Below are 14651 nucleotides of genomic sequence, written 5' to 3'. Positions count from 1 at the left end.
ACTAAAATACAAAAAACTAGCCGGGCGAGGTGGCGGGCGCCTGTAGTCCCAGCTACTCCGGAGGCTGAGGCAGGAGAATGGCGTAAACCCGGGAGGCGGAGCTTGCAGTGAGCTGAGATCCGGCCACTGCACTCCAGCCTGGGCGACAGAGAGAGACTCCGTCTCAACAAAAAAAAAAAACAAACAAAAAAAACTGACGGAGTTCTGAATTAGTAGCTAGCTTGGCAGTTTTCTAGTTAAACTAATTACTCTAACTGGAAAAATAAAATTATATGCACACACGGTCTGCTTACCTCTTACAACTTTAGTATCCCTCCATCAAAAAATAAACAGACAGGAGAGAAAAAGAGAAAAAAAGAAAAAGCAGTACTTCTTAGGACTCACTGACTATGAGAAAACTGATACTTGCAGCATCTTTGTGTAGTTTAAATGATTCCTTTGATGTAGTTAATAACCTTGAATGTTTTAAATGCTCTGAGTCAACAAGTAGTGTGCCATAAATGTTCTAAGTTATTTATAATACCACTACTGAAACCACACTTGTATAGCCACCTTTAGGGAGACGGAAAGGACTAGCGCTTTTATCCCCATTTACGTAGAAATGGAGACACAGCTAGTAAGTGGCAGAAATGGAAGACCATAGATTTCTAGAGGCCTTGTCTACAAATTCCTGGTTTAAGTAAATATAGAAGACAATTCTGCCCCATCAAGAAATGGGGAACTGCTACAATCTCCCATCAGAGTTTAATAAGGGCTGCAAAAGCATTAAAATGTATTGACAAGTTTATGTCATTGATTTTCTCTCAAGAGTAATGGCAAATGGTATTCATTCAGCACAATGAGTAGTTAATAAATGATGTTAACTTATTCTTGTAAGAATATTCAGTCTGTCCAGAACTAAGTCCTCTCTTAGAGCTATCCCCTATTACCCAACTCAAACATCTCTACATCCAAGTCTGCTTAAGAAAACAAAGAAGATGCTTCACCTACCAAAAACCTGACTATCTTTGGAAAGAACCGCGTATGTGTGCTAGAATTAGCAGGAAGGTTTGATTAGGACAAACCATGTTTCCTACTCACCATACTGTGATGAGAAAATGTGTTCCCTGAAGCAGGCTGTGATATGGCAGCCTGCTTCGAATTACTGAACACCAGAGGCTGGGCCAGAGAAGGAGCCTGAGACGGATCCAGATTAGATGAATCATTCTCCATTGTAGATGGTGTCTTCCCCAGCAGAACAGCAAGGTCAATTCTAGCGGGGAAGGGAAGGGATCTTGATGAATAACGACTGAACATGCTAACATTCCCCAACACTCAAATCAGATTAGATCAAAATGAAGCCACTTGCTAGGGCTTCTTCTAGCCCTTTTAGGGCTCAAACGCAAAGCCTTGAAATGCTTAATTTCCCAAAATAACTGATGCATAAGAACTACTATAGTATATAGCTGAATTTCACTGATGTTGCCAATAATCATGATTAATTTTTTAAGTTATTAATTTAATGAAATAGCAAATGTTAGTTTTTTTTTTTTTGAGACAGAGTCTCCCTCTGTCACCCAGGCTGGAGTGCAGGGGATGGAGTGCAGTGGCTGGAGTGCAGTGGCACTCGGCTCACTGAAAGCTCCGCCTCCCAGGTTCACGCCATTCTCTGGCCTCAGCCTATAGCTGGGACTACAGACACCCGCCACCACGCCTGGCTAATTTTTTATTTTATTTTATTTTTAGTAGAGATGGGGGTTTCACTGCATTAGCCAGGATGGTCTCAATCTCCTGACCTCGTGATCCGCCCACCTTGGCCTCCCAAAGTGCTGGGATTACAGGTATGAGCCACCGCGTCTGGCCTCAAATGCTAGTTTTAACGCGGCAGCTCAATAACTGAGCCAAAACTTAGAAGTACTTATCCATGATTTTTATACTGAATACCTGTCATTACCAATTCCTAAAATAGAAAATCATATACCAGAACACTGCAATATTCAAATGGCTTTAGAAAAGGGGAAGTTTGGAAGATATTTTTTCCTGCAATTTTCATAAAATTTCAAAAGTTACCTGTGGTATAATATATACTTGAGCGTTGCCTTGTTCCTGGCACAGAGCTCCTAAAACATTTAGAATTTCCTAAGTGATAGTGTCCTTTGTTATTCATAACACACTTCTTTCAACCACACCTGAATTTACGCTAATGAGGTAGCCCAGGGTGTGGCCCCAGATAGCTTCAGGATGAGGGCTGGTCCTAGAAAGACCAGATAAGGCTGGGCACGGTGGCTCACACCTGTAATCCCAGCACTTTGGGAGGCCGAGGCAGACGGATTAGTTGAAGTCAGGAGTTTCAGACTGGCCTGGCCAACATGGTAAAACCCTACTAAAAATACAAAAATTAGCCAGGTGTGGTGGTGGGTGCCTATTATCCCAGCTACTCAGGAGGCTGAGGCAGGAGAATCGCTTGAACCTGGGAGGCAAACGTTGCAGTGAGCCAAGATTGTGCCACTGCACTCCAGCCTGGGCAACAGAGTAAGACTGTCTCAAAAAGAGAAAGACCAAGTAAGAGGGTTGGAAATTTCAGAAGCCCCTCCCAATCCCACCAAATTCCAGGGGTATAGGGGAGGTGGCTATTAATTCCAACCACCAATGGCCACTGATTTAATCAATCATGCCTAGGTAATAAAACTCAACACAATAAGATTTGGAGAGCTTCAGGATACCTGCAGAAGACAAGGAAGGTGTGTGTGCCCCACCCACACACGCATTCATACCTTGCCCTGTGCATTTCTTCTACTTGGCTGTTTCTGAGTTGTACCTTTACAATAAACCAGTAATGGGCCAGGTGTGGTGGCTCACACCTGTAATCCCAGCACCTTGGGAGGCAGAGGTGGGTGGATCACCAGAGGTCAGGCTGGCCAATATGGTGAAACGCTGCCTCTACTAAAAATGAAAAATTAGCTGGGCATAGTGGTGCATGCCTGTAATCCCAGCTACTTGGGAGGCTGAGGCAGAAGAATGGCTTGAACCCAGGAGGTTAAGGTTGCAGTGAGCCAAGATCACGCCACTGCACTCCAGCCTGGGTGACAAAGCAAGACTCCATCTCAAAAACAAAAACAAAACAGTAATGGCAAGTAAAACTCCTGAGTTCAGAGTCATTCCAGTGAGTCATCAAACTTGATAAGGGAGTGATGGGAACCTCCAAATTTGTAGCTGGCTGGCAGAACCTCTGAAGCTGAGGCAGTCTTGTGGAACTGAGCCTTCAACTTGTGGGGTCTGTACTAACTCTGGGTAATCTCGAACTGAATTTTTGAGCTATCAGGCCCAGGTCTAGAAAAAATCCAAGAAGTTTCCAGGGAATTAAAAATATTCCCTGAAGAGTGTATCACCTACCACTGATCCCTAGAGATTCAAATTCTAAAAACGTTTATTAGCTGGATCCTGCTGATCCAAAGGAAAAAGCGACCATTATAGTCAGTGGGCTCAGAGAACAGGAGAAGAAACTACTGAACGGTTCTAAAAAATTCAGAAATAAATGAAAACATTTCCACTTTTGGCTCTTCCTTCCCTGACTTACTTCAAGACAAGTTACATACTCAGTGCTGGTGATATGAAAGGCTGATCTTTGTAATTAAAGTGCTATTTGTGGGGAGAATCAACTTTAAAATTGTAACATATAAACTTCCATTCAGTAGATTAACTAGTACTAAGTCTTAGAAGTCTCTCCATCAACTGGCCGGGCATGGTGGCTCACGCCTGTAATCCCAGCCACTTTGGGAGGCAGAGGTGGGCAGATTACCTGAGGTCAGGAGTTCGAGACCAGCCTGGTCAACATGGTGAAACACCATCTCTACTAAAAATACAAAAATTAGCCAGGCGTGGTGGCACATGTCTATAATCTCAGCTACTCGGGAGACTGAGGCAGGAGAATTGCTTGAGCCCAGGAGGCAGAGGAAGTCTCTCCATCAACTTAAGAGGAATCTAAGGTAATTTGGTTATTTATTATTACTGACACCATGGGAGTTTATAAAGGCCACTGCCACTCCTCCTTACAGTTAGCAGATATGTTTAAAGAAATAGTAATAAATTTTACTGCACACTTGCCTCTGACCAGCAGTGATTGTCACATTCTCCGCAGGCAGAGGCACTGAAGACACGTTAGAGGCAGTGAAGATCTTGGTCTCAGAAAGCTGGAAAACAGAGGGATTAGTCACTCTTGGTGTCAGGGATGCTACAGTCAGAAACTTGGCATAGGTAAGGGGAATTAAACATCAAGAAAAAGTGAAAGCCCTATAAAGAGAAAACTATCTACCCTGAGGAATCCTGAATGGATTGACTTTCAAGCCGTTCAATATATCCTCAATGGTTTTAGCCAAAGAAAGAGTAGAACCAAGGAACCCAATAAAATATAGTGGAGTCACATGATCATATGCATACTGAACTTACAGGGATGCTAGACATTAAAAAAAAAAAAAAAGAAAGAAAGAAAATCCCTCTATATTTTCCCATTACAGTTCCCAATTCCCACGTCTACCCAAAGCACACTTGTATTCTACTACTCCCTTCACAGCCCCACCCCTCCCAAAGAAAGATCATAACCAAGATGAAGAAATAAATAAAAGAAGTTCATTTTTGGCTTTTGAGCAGTAAGGGCCCAAGTGCGGGTGAATTAAGGTTTTTTTCGGAGATCGTTTTAACTAGATGTTATTTTCACCTTAATATTTGACTTTGTGACATCTAGTCTTTCCACTATTAAGGCATCAAACTTAGGTAAGCAAATGCAGGGATTAACTTTTCCTACTATTCAAAAGTTGATTTGGGTTTCGGTTTTATTTCTTGATTAAAATCGCTAAAGCACAGAGAATCCACTCTCCCCTCAATACCCAACACCATGTATCATTCTCTGAAAGTTGCTTAAGCAGACAAGCCAAATCTCAGAAAGGAACATAATTTGCCCATTTTCACAAAGCAGTCTAGTTCGTTGATTATACAATAGAAAATAATCACCCTGTGATGCTGATGCCTCTGAAATTTAAAAAACCCAGAACTGGCAACCAAAACAGTCTTCACGTCATTTCCTCTTATCACAAAAGCTGTCTTGCCTAACTATGCGAAAGTATAGAAAAGTACACAGATTAAAAATGTTAAAACAAGAGTTGATCCACGATCAATGAAAACCACAATTCATAGCAAAAGCTTGACTGTGACCAGGAATCAGCAAAATTCTTATTCAGGTAGTATTCAAATGAATTCACAGAGCTTGTTTACGTGCCACCCATCTATGAGGTTTCCAAGTTGAGTCAAGCTGGCAGATAGCTTGACAGATATTTATCTCAATCACAATTATACAGTTGGGCTTCAAATAAATACAAGGGTTCCAGAGTCAACCAGATTACAAGTTTGAGGATTTGGTACCACAACACTAGCTTTGTATCCACTGCCAATCCATTACAGGACCTTAAAGGAAATACTTAAATGCACCAAGTAGTCATGTACCACCAACAGCTATTACTCAATGCACTACCTGTCTAATTCCACTTCTGGTGCCCTACCCAACCACCAATCTCTTCCTGGGATAAATCCGACAATCAGATATTGGACTTACACAAGTGCACTTGCCCTTTCCATAGTGTGGTTCCACAGAGTCCTGTTCATGCCCAGTCTCCTTCATATAACATATGTGAAATGTTCTGGCTCAGAACACTATTTTGGATGTAAAAGTTTTGGGTCAGAATCTTAAGGGTGAATTTTGAGGGGTAGAAACATACCCATTTTCTATCCCTAAACAACACTTAGGGATAGAAGGCATTAGTGAGGAATGACCTGGGAATACCTACATCTTCATTCCAGTCTTCAGTCCCCCACTCCTCTGTTGCAGTCCTCCATGCACCTGAGAATAAAGAAAAATACTGAAGTAACTTCACTATTAAATGCCAGTACAAAGCATGTGTAGAAAACATCAATGTATTAATTTTTTTGGCTGCCAAAAGTATGACTAAAATTTAGTAATCAGAAGAAGCCCAGGCACGGTGGCTCAAGTCTGTAATCCCAGTACTTTGGGAGGCCGAGGTGGGTGGATCACTTGAGGTTGGGAGCTCCAGACCAGCCTGACCAACATGGCGAAACCCTATTTCTACTAAAAATACAAAAATTAGCCAGGCGTCGTGGCGCATGCCTGTAATTCCAGCTACTCAGGAGGCTGAGGCAGAAGAATGGCTTGAACCTGGGAGGTAGAGGTTGCAGTGAGCCAAAATCGCGCCACTGCACTCCAGCCTGGGCAACAAGAGTGAAACTCTGTCTTAAAACAAACAAACAAAAACAAAACAAAACAAAACAAAAAGAAATTCTTGGGCTTCAAAGATAGGGAAAGACTCTTTAGAAAGGGATACCTCAGAGTACCAGGGTTTTAATAAGATTATGATTTCACAGCTACTTTCAGTTTTTGTTATAAAGCAGGGATTGGGGTTGGGGGCGGCAGACAGACAACCACCTAATGCTCGAAGCAGTATCTTTAAGGCCCTCAGGTCGATTTAGTGGTCAATTCAGTGAAATGGCAGCAACCAATTTAAACCGTAACATGCAAACTACACCTATTTATCTAGTATAAGACCAAAAAAACTGCAGGCAGTCTGAAGGATAGTGGCACTGATAGAGAAACACAAATGGTTACCACATAATAGTGAAAGAGCAGTGAAGAAGGGTGGGTTTGAAACCCGAACTGAGGGCACTGAAAACTATCTGCTATGAGAATTGGTTTAAAAATGCATACTCAGCAGAAGTCAAGTTTATAGATTTTATTGGTTTAACTATATAAGAAAAGCCCCATATAGAGCTGTGCTCTTCAAAAGATTATGAACAAGACTGAAAAATCAAGTATTAATGATATTGTCCTAACCTTACTCATATAGAACTCGAAATCTGACCTGCTGTGGTCATGGCACAGACAATCGGAGTATACACTCTCCTTGTGTTTGTTGGTAAACCAAAGCTGGGATACAGTTTCTACTGGAGAAATCCAAAAGCAATCAAGCCACCTTCCACATTCCTTTTTTGTGCTTCATGTATACATGTACTTTCAGAAAGAAAAAATGCCCTTTCTTAAAAAATAAGGGTGAGAATTTCTATGAGAACCAGGATTCTTCCCTTCAGCCAAAGGCACAGTAAAAACAAGAACCTGTCTAAAGAAGGGACAAGAGCACCCTTATTTTCTTGCTAGGATAATATATATTAAATAACTCTTCAATCCTTCCCTCCTACTGGAAAAAGCTTGTAAGAATGAAATGAAAAGTCTCACATTCAGATACTGCGCCACTGAAGAGAAGTATTCTAACACCACATTAGAAGTATTCTAATACAAAACCCATCTAAAATTCTTCCAAACATTGAATAATGCAAAACTCTTATTTCTTAAAGGAAAATACATTCATTGTAAAGACTTCCCAGGAAAATATTTAAATTGCACCAGGGAAATCCCAAACCACTTAATAATGACAATATTCACGAAACCAAAGTCCAGTATCAGTACAGACAAGTTACAAATCAGATTCTTTTCTCCTCCTTCATTGATACCACACTTTCTTCCCATTGACATCCATCTTATCCTGGCTCAATGGAATCCAAGATGAGTTAGCACTTATACACAATCCTAGAGTTAGATGTGATCTAACAGGTTATCTAATCTAGGCTCTTGATGCAAGAATTTTTTTCTGCACACTGATGACTTCAACTGGGATGGGAAGGAGGAATGCAGATACCTAATTGATATGTTCCTATTCAGGATACATGGTCATGGCTGAGGAGGAGAGATCTAAGGAAGCATTAAGGAACAGTAAAGATGGAAATGCTCTGAACAACAGACTAGGGTTTCCGTTCCATTAGCAGAAAGCAATCCGTGTAACTGTCAAATATTCATTAAATGAACAGAAAGAAAAGTGGACACAGAAAAATGAGAGGAAAAGGCAGAAAGAGAAAAGTAGAAAGATAGAAAATGACCTATCCACAGATATTTCAGCTCATAAAAATCTACAAAAATGTCCGGGGCAGTTAGGCACCTGGATGTATCATACCAGGAGCAGTCTCAAATTTTCGGGGATAATTTGACCCCTCAACCTCAATGAAATTAAGTCCTGAAACAAAAAAGAAAAGAAAAAACCACCAGTGAAATTTTGCTTGTAAATGAGAATGTCTGCCCAAATACATAATTCCCATTGTACCTGTGGATATTTTAAGGGTAGGTTCGGATTTTTTTTTTTTATTTAAAGGGGAAATTGAAGTTTGCTATCAGGAAAACACAAAAAGAGACCATGCATGAAGGTATATTCATACCATGAAATTAACAATGGCCAGGTGTGGTGGCTCACACCTGCAATCACCAGCACTTTGGGAGGCCAAGGCAGGTGGATCACTTGAGGTCAGGAGTTTGAGACCAGCCTGGCCAACATGGTGAAACCCCATCTCTACTAAAAATACAAAAATTAGCCAGGCGTGGTGGCGTGCACCTGTAGTCCCAGCTACTCAGGAGGCTGAGACACGAGAACAGATTGAACTCGGGAGGCAGAGGCTGCAATGAGCCAAGATCGTACCACTGCACTCCAGCCTGAGTGACAGAACAAGACTGTCTCAAAAAAGAAAAACAGAAAAGAAAAAAAAAAAAAAAAGAAATGAACAACAATGGGAATTCATGAAGCTATAATCAACACTTTCACACTAACAAGATGATAGTGGCATCACATTCGGCCACAAATCAGATTTCCAATTCCAGCCTTCCACATCTGCTTCCTTTTCTATTCAGTAGAAATTAACACACACACTTTACCTTTCCCTGTTTACCCAACCAGATCCTTACTGAAGACAGCTAAGGCTAAGGACTGGGACCCCATGCCTGAATTTCCATTCACAACTAAAACCAAACTTTTCAACTTCCGCCATCTTACCTGCCAAAGATAAAAAGCCAAATACCCAGGAATAAGCTACAGCTCAAAAACAGTAACTTATTTGTTATAGACTGCGACCACTGCCTCTACAAAGCCATCAATAGATGAATGAAGAGCAGTTCTAATGCCTCCAGAGTATAGTAAGTTAAACTGTAACAGGACATTCCACAACTAAACAATGCAGAAATTCAAAGATACCTATAATTCAACTTCAGCCTCCACCCATGAAATGTGTTAAAAATGAATTTATAAGATAGCAACTTGGCGAACAAAAAGCAGAAGACAACATTCAGAGTCTCAAGAATGATATATTGTAGGAAAAAGGTGAGAAGCTATTTGTGCCAAAGGCTCTCCTAAAGGCCCAGAGATCACATATCTGAGAAAGGTGACAAGGCAAATTTAAACAGGTAAGGAGTCAAAGAGCCTATTTCAGGCCCTACTCATCCCCCTTTGTAAGAGGAAAAAAAGCCTTAGACTCTCATGTGTTAGCTCAGCCAGAATAAGGCAGCTGTTCAAGAAAGTACACCAGAGTTTTCTTACTAAAATTAACTGCTCTTATTAAAAGTGGCACACGTATCTACCCCCAAACACGTCTTAGGTGTATACCAGAGCTTAACATATCCTTAAACATTTATATCCAGCCCAGACACAGGCACCACAATCAGTTAACAAAAAAGTAGTCTTATTCCAATCCTGAATACTCCATCACACCAAGAAGGCTGTTCAACGGGGCACCAGAAAGACTAGAGAGATTTCGAAATCCTTTTGTTCAGATACTGACATGTCCCAAAAATAAAGGGAAAAAAAGGATATTGTTATCTCAGTAACAGAAAACAAATGCATAGTGTGGACTTTGATTCTGGACCTTGTTCATCTTTACAAGCAGTAGCTTGATTAATTAATTCTGGCTATCTTTTCAAAAGGCAACCCAACATAAACACTAGAAAATACACTTGGACCTAATAGCATGACATAGTATAATTGAAAGGGCATGGACTTTCAGGGTCAAACAACGCTGAGTTCAAATGCTAGCAAATTTATAACCTCTCTTTCAGCCTTAGTTTTGTCATCTGGAAAGTGATGATAAATAATGTCTATTTCATACAATATAAAGCAGCATTAAGTGAAATAGCATGCGTAATGTGCCCATATGCACGTTACATAAACAGTACACATAGTAATACAATTGCCAGCCCTTTCTCACCCTATCTCCATAACCAAATACTATTCCTCCACATTTTAATGTAACTATAACCACAAAAAAACTACTTCCTTAGATTCCCAGAGACAAGAAATGAATGATAAATGGTCACTCACTCGTCCCATCATCTGGTTCAAAGTGGCCAGTGTTGTTCCACGTATTGCCGCTACTATTGCCATAGTTATCATCAGTATTGGCTGGCTCTGCATAATCAGCTGGGTTAAAGGTTCTGGAAAAAATAAAACTTAAAAAAGTCTTTGACCTCTAAGCAGCTTTGGCAAATATTAACTCAAAGAATCAAAATCTTGACTATATCCTTTCTAGTACAAATCTATCATGGCCCCATTCTATAATCTTGTGTGTTACCTACTTTTTCTCACTTGTCACTCCACCCAAAATTTCATGGTATAATCTGAATATATATCTAAGACAGTCTGAGAAAAGAACAGGTATATTGATTCAAATAAAGATATACAAAATATAGGTAATGATCCAGGTGGTAAAGGTTTATCCCTAAGAAATGAGTCCTAAGTCCCCACATCTTTTTGACCATATAGTCTAGAAATCATTCTGATCATTCTGGTTAAGGCTGCCTACAGCAATTTTTAAGGGAAAAAAAATTAAGACACTAGATCAATGGAACTTACCCCATTCCTTGAGCAGAAAACCTTCCTCCTCGCCTACCAGAGCCACCTAAAGAAAGAATGACAAAAAGAGAAGAGAGATGTATCTTAGAAGTTGATATAAAACTTCCTTGCCAGGCAGGCACAGCGGCTCATGGTGGTAATCCCAGCACTTTGAAAGGCTGAGGGCGGGTGGATTGCTTGCATCCAGAAGTTCGAGACCAGCCTAGGCAATAGAGCAAAACACTATCTCTACAAAAAGTACAAAAATTTGCCGAGTGTGGTAGCACACGCTTATAGTCCCAGCTCCTTGGGGTGCTGAGGCAGGAGGATCACTTGAGCCCGGGAAGCAGAGATTGTAATGAGCTGAGACCACACCACTGCAGTCCAGCCTGGGTGGCAGTGAAACCTTTCCTCAAAAATACAAAAAACTACCTTGCCAGCTGAGGCAGCTCAGAAATAAAAAGTGGTTGATACTATCAGATGTTCTTTCTTTCTGTCCCACGTTACACATCAGAAATAGAGTAGGACTACTAATAAGAGTAATAGAGGAGGACACGTCAGAGATTGTTCTTTTGCTGCTCAGACTACCACGTCCTCAAGCAAATACAATACTAGCAATAAAGACTAGAGGAAATGATATCTACCTTCTTTCTCACTCTCCCCTTCTGCAACCTCTAGTATACGCATGAGACCTCAATAATTAACTAGACTTCATGTTAATTTGCTTTTAAACAAAGAAGACCCTGGGGCCAAGTGCTGTGTCTCACACCTATAACCTCAGCACTTTGAGAGGCCAAGCAGGAAGATCTCTTGAAGCCAGGAGTCTGAGACCACCCTGGGCAAGACATTGAGACTCCATCTCTACAAAAGCATTTAAAAATCAGCGAGGTGGGCGCATCACTTGAGGTCAGGAGTTCGAGACCAGCCTGGCCAATGTGGTGAAACTGCATCTCTACTAAAAATACAAAAATTAGCTAGGCATAGTGGTGCACGCTTGTAATCCCAGCTACTTGGGAGACTGAAGCAGGAGAATCGCTTGAAGCCGGGAGGCAAAGGTTGCAGTGAGCTAAAAATGAGCCAGGTGGGCCAGGCATACTGGCTCACACCTGTAATCCCAGCACTTTGGTAGGCTGAGGCAAGTGGATCACTTGAGGTCAGGAGTTCAACACCAGCCTGGGCAACATGGTGAAACCTCATCTCTACTAAAGGTGGAGGCTGCAGTGAGCCAAGATGGAGTCACTGCACTCCAGCCTAGGCAACAGAGTGAGACTCTGTCTCAAAAAAAAAAAAAAAAAAAAGTGGCTCATGCCTGTAATCCCAGCACTTTAAGAGGTCGACACGGCCGGATCACGAGGTCAGGAGATCGAGACCATCTTGATCGAGACCATCCTTGCTAACACGGTGAAACCCCGTCTCTTCTACAAATACAAAAATTAGCTTGGCGTTGTGGCGGGTGCCTGTAGTCCCAGTTACTCAGGAGGCTAAGGCAGGAGAATGGTGTGAACCTGGGAGGTGGAGTTTGCAGTGAGCTGAGATCGCGCCACTGTACTCCAGCCTGTATTACAGTGCGAGACTCCGTCTCAAAAAAAAAAAAAAAATTAGGCATACTGGCAGCCACCTGCAGTCTTAGCTACTAGGGAGGCTGAGGCAGGAGGATCATTTGAGCGCAGGAGTCTGAGCCTGCAGTGAGCTATGACTGGGCCACTGCACTCTGGCCTGGGTGAGCGTGAGACTACCTCTAACAACAAAAAATAAAGCAGACTCCTAATGAATAAAGAGTAACCTGCCCCCAATATCCATCCCCCAACAAACTGATCACCTCTGCCTCGGCCACGGCCCCTTCTGCCTCTTTCTGTTCCTCTTCCAGAAGGCCCTCCACTCTTGGTGCCATCCAATCCATTTTCCTGACCTCGAACTGAAATAAAAATAAAAATTAAAAAACAAAACAAACAAACAAAAAAACCAAACCACAGATGGCCAGAGCACAGTCAACAAGATATATACAAATATATAAATGGTATATAATATGGTATTGGGAATAAAAAAAACAACGAAGAGAAAATGAGCTGGAAGGATGGGAACATGTTACTCAGGGAATGGTAATGTGCCTTAACGGAGAGCTGCAAGTCAAATTTAACTTTACAAATGACTACAGGGTAATCACAAGACAAACTGGTGGCTATTGGTAGAAAAGGCTACATGCAAGAGATGTCAAGGTCTCAGAAGAGATAATGCCAAGAAAAGCAAAAGGATAATATAATGGTTCTTGGGTCCTGCCTAGCAGGGCCCTGGCACATCCCTAGAGTCTAGACATTACTGACCCACAGCTGGTTTTGATAAAGCCCCATGCATACACTCTCGTCCACGGCTGGCACCTCTCCCCCGTCTTGGTGGCCCGCCACGTCGCCGACTATAGTCTCTGTCCCGGTCTCGATTTTCTTTGCCTTCCTCGTTGGATTCCGTCTGGCCACCATCCTTCTGGCCTGAGACTCCCTTCTTCTTCCCGACCATCTCCCAGGAATGCTATAGAAGGGTAGAGCATTCATATCTAATCAATATGGAGTGCTATCAGGACACCAGAGACGAAAGCTGGGACAACTGATTGACTTAACCATTCTCCACTCAGCATCCATGTCTAAGACACTTCCATTAGTTTGTTTTTACTTCTGTTTAAGTATTTTATACACATCGCTACCAAAAGCAAAGTCCTTTATTTTTTATTTTATATTTATTTATTTGAGACAGAGTCTTGCTCTGTTGCCCAGGCTGGAGTGCAGTGGCGTGATCTTGGCTCACTGCAACCTCTGCCTCCCAGGTTCAAGCGATTCTCATGCCTCAGTCTCTCGAGTAGCTAGGATTACAGGCACACAACACCATACCTGGCTAATTTTTGTATTTTTAGTAGAGACAGTGTTTCACCATGTTCGCCAGGCTGGTCTCTCGAACTCCTGACCGCAGGTGATCCACCACCTCGGCCTCTCAAAGTGCTGGGATTACAGACATAAGCCACCAAGCCCAGTCTTTTTTGTAGGGAAGGTCCTTATAGGAAACAGATTGCCGGGATCACTTCCAAGAGGATTACAAAGACCTCTATCTAATTCAGTCACTTAAGCATATTAGTCAAAGGACCAAGTTATTGGTCCTTATCTTTCAAGTGTTATTTCCTGGGCTAAAACAAAAAACAAAACAAAACAAAACACTAATTTCCTTCAGAGTCAGTGACCTACAACTTTTTATAGCATCATTCATACCAAATAAAGCAAAAAAAAAACAATGTTTCAAAAAGTTACCTATGAATTCAGAATGAATGAGCAGCATTCTACTCTTGGGCACATTCTCTAATCTCATCCATAAATTTAGGAGGAAAACAACTATAGCTACCTACCTACAGACACACACACAAACACACACACACAGCAATTTCATTTAAAAGATCAGGCTGATGGCCGGGTGTGGTGGCTCACGCCTGTAATCCCAGCACTTTGGGAGGCTGAAGTGGGCGGATCACAAGGTCAGGAGATCGAGATCATCCTGGCTAACATGGTGAAACCCCGTCTCTACTAAAAACACAAAAAAAAATTTAGCCGGGCGTGGTGGCAGGCGCCTGTAGTCCCAGCTACTCGGGAGGCTGAGGCAGGAGAATGGGGTGAACCCGGGAGGCGGAGCTTGCAGTGAGCTGAGATGCCCGACTGCACTCCAGCCTGGGCAACAGAGCGAGACTCCTTCTCAAAATAAATAAATAAATAAAAGATCAGGGTGGCCAGGCACGGTAGCTCACACCTGTAATCCTAGCACTTTGGGAGTGGGAGACCAAGGCAGGCAGATCACAAGGTCAGGAGTTCCAGACCAGCCTGGCCAACATGGTGAAACCCTGTCTCTACTAAAAATACAAAAATTAGCCAGGTGTGGTGG

At 42.0% G+C, this 14651-nt stretch overlaps 1 protein-coding gene across 9 annotated transcripts in view; it reads right to left on the bottom strand.

The window, feature by feature from the left end:
* The window catches only part of UBAP2L (ubiquitin associated protein 2 like), a 38679-nt gene extending 25382 nt beyond the window's left edge, over positions 1-13297 (bottom strand). For 8 of the 9 annotated variants that reach the window (XM_017867461.1, XM_017867463.1, XM_017867462.1 and 5 more), the window contains exons 1-7: positions 13061-13297; positions 12559-12654; positions 10761-10806; positions 10230-10342; positions 5817-5869; positions 4084-4169; positions 1081-1252 (exon numbers count right to left, since the gene is read on the bottom strand). In XM_017867461.1, the coding sequence (XP_017722950.1) occupies positions 1081-1252; positions 4084-4169; positions 5817-5869; positions 10230-10342; positions 10761-10806; positions 12559-12654; positions 13061-13250 (756 nt within the window). In that variant the 5' untranslated portion in view covers positions 13251-13297. The remainder of the gene's footprint in view (positions 1-1080; positions 1253-4083; positions 4170-5816; positions 5870-10229; positions 10343-10760; positions 10807-12558; positions 12655-13060) is intronic. The other variant, XM_017867465.1, reaches the window with a different exon arrangement.
* Between the last annotated feature and the right edge of the window lie 1354 nt (positions 13298-14651).

Source organism: Rhinopithecus bieti, unplaced genomic scaffold, assembly GCF_001698545.2.
Source record: "Rhinopithecus bieti isolate Rb0 unplaced genomic scaffold, ASM169854v2 scaffold_3041, whole genome shotgun sequence".
Classification (NCBI taxonomy): domain Eukaryota; kingdom Metazoa; phylum Chordata; class Mammalia; order Primates; family Cercopithecidae; genus Rhinopithecus; species Rhinopithecus bieti.
This window is presented reverse-complemented; position numbering and strand designations above follow the sequence as displayed.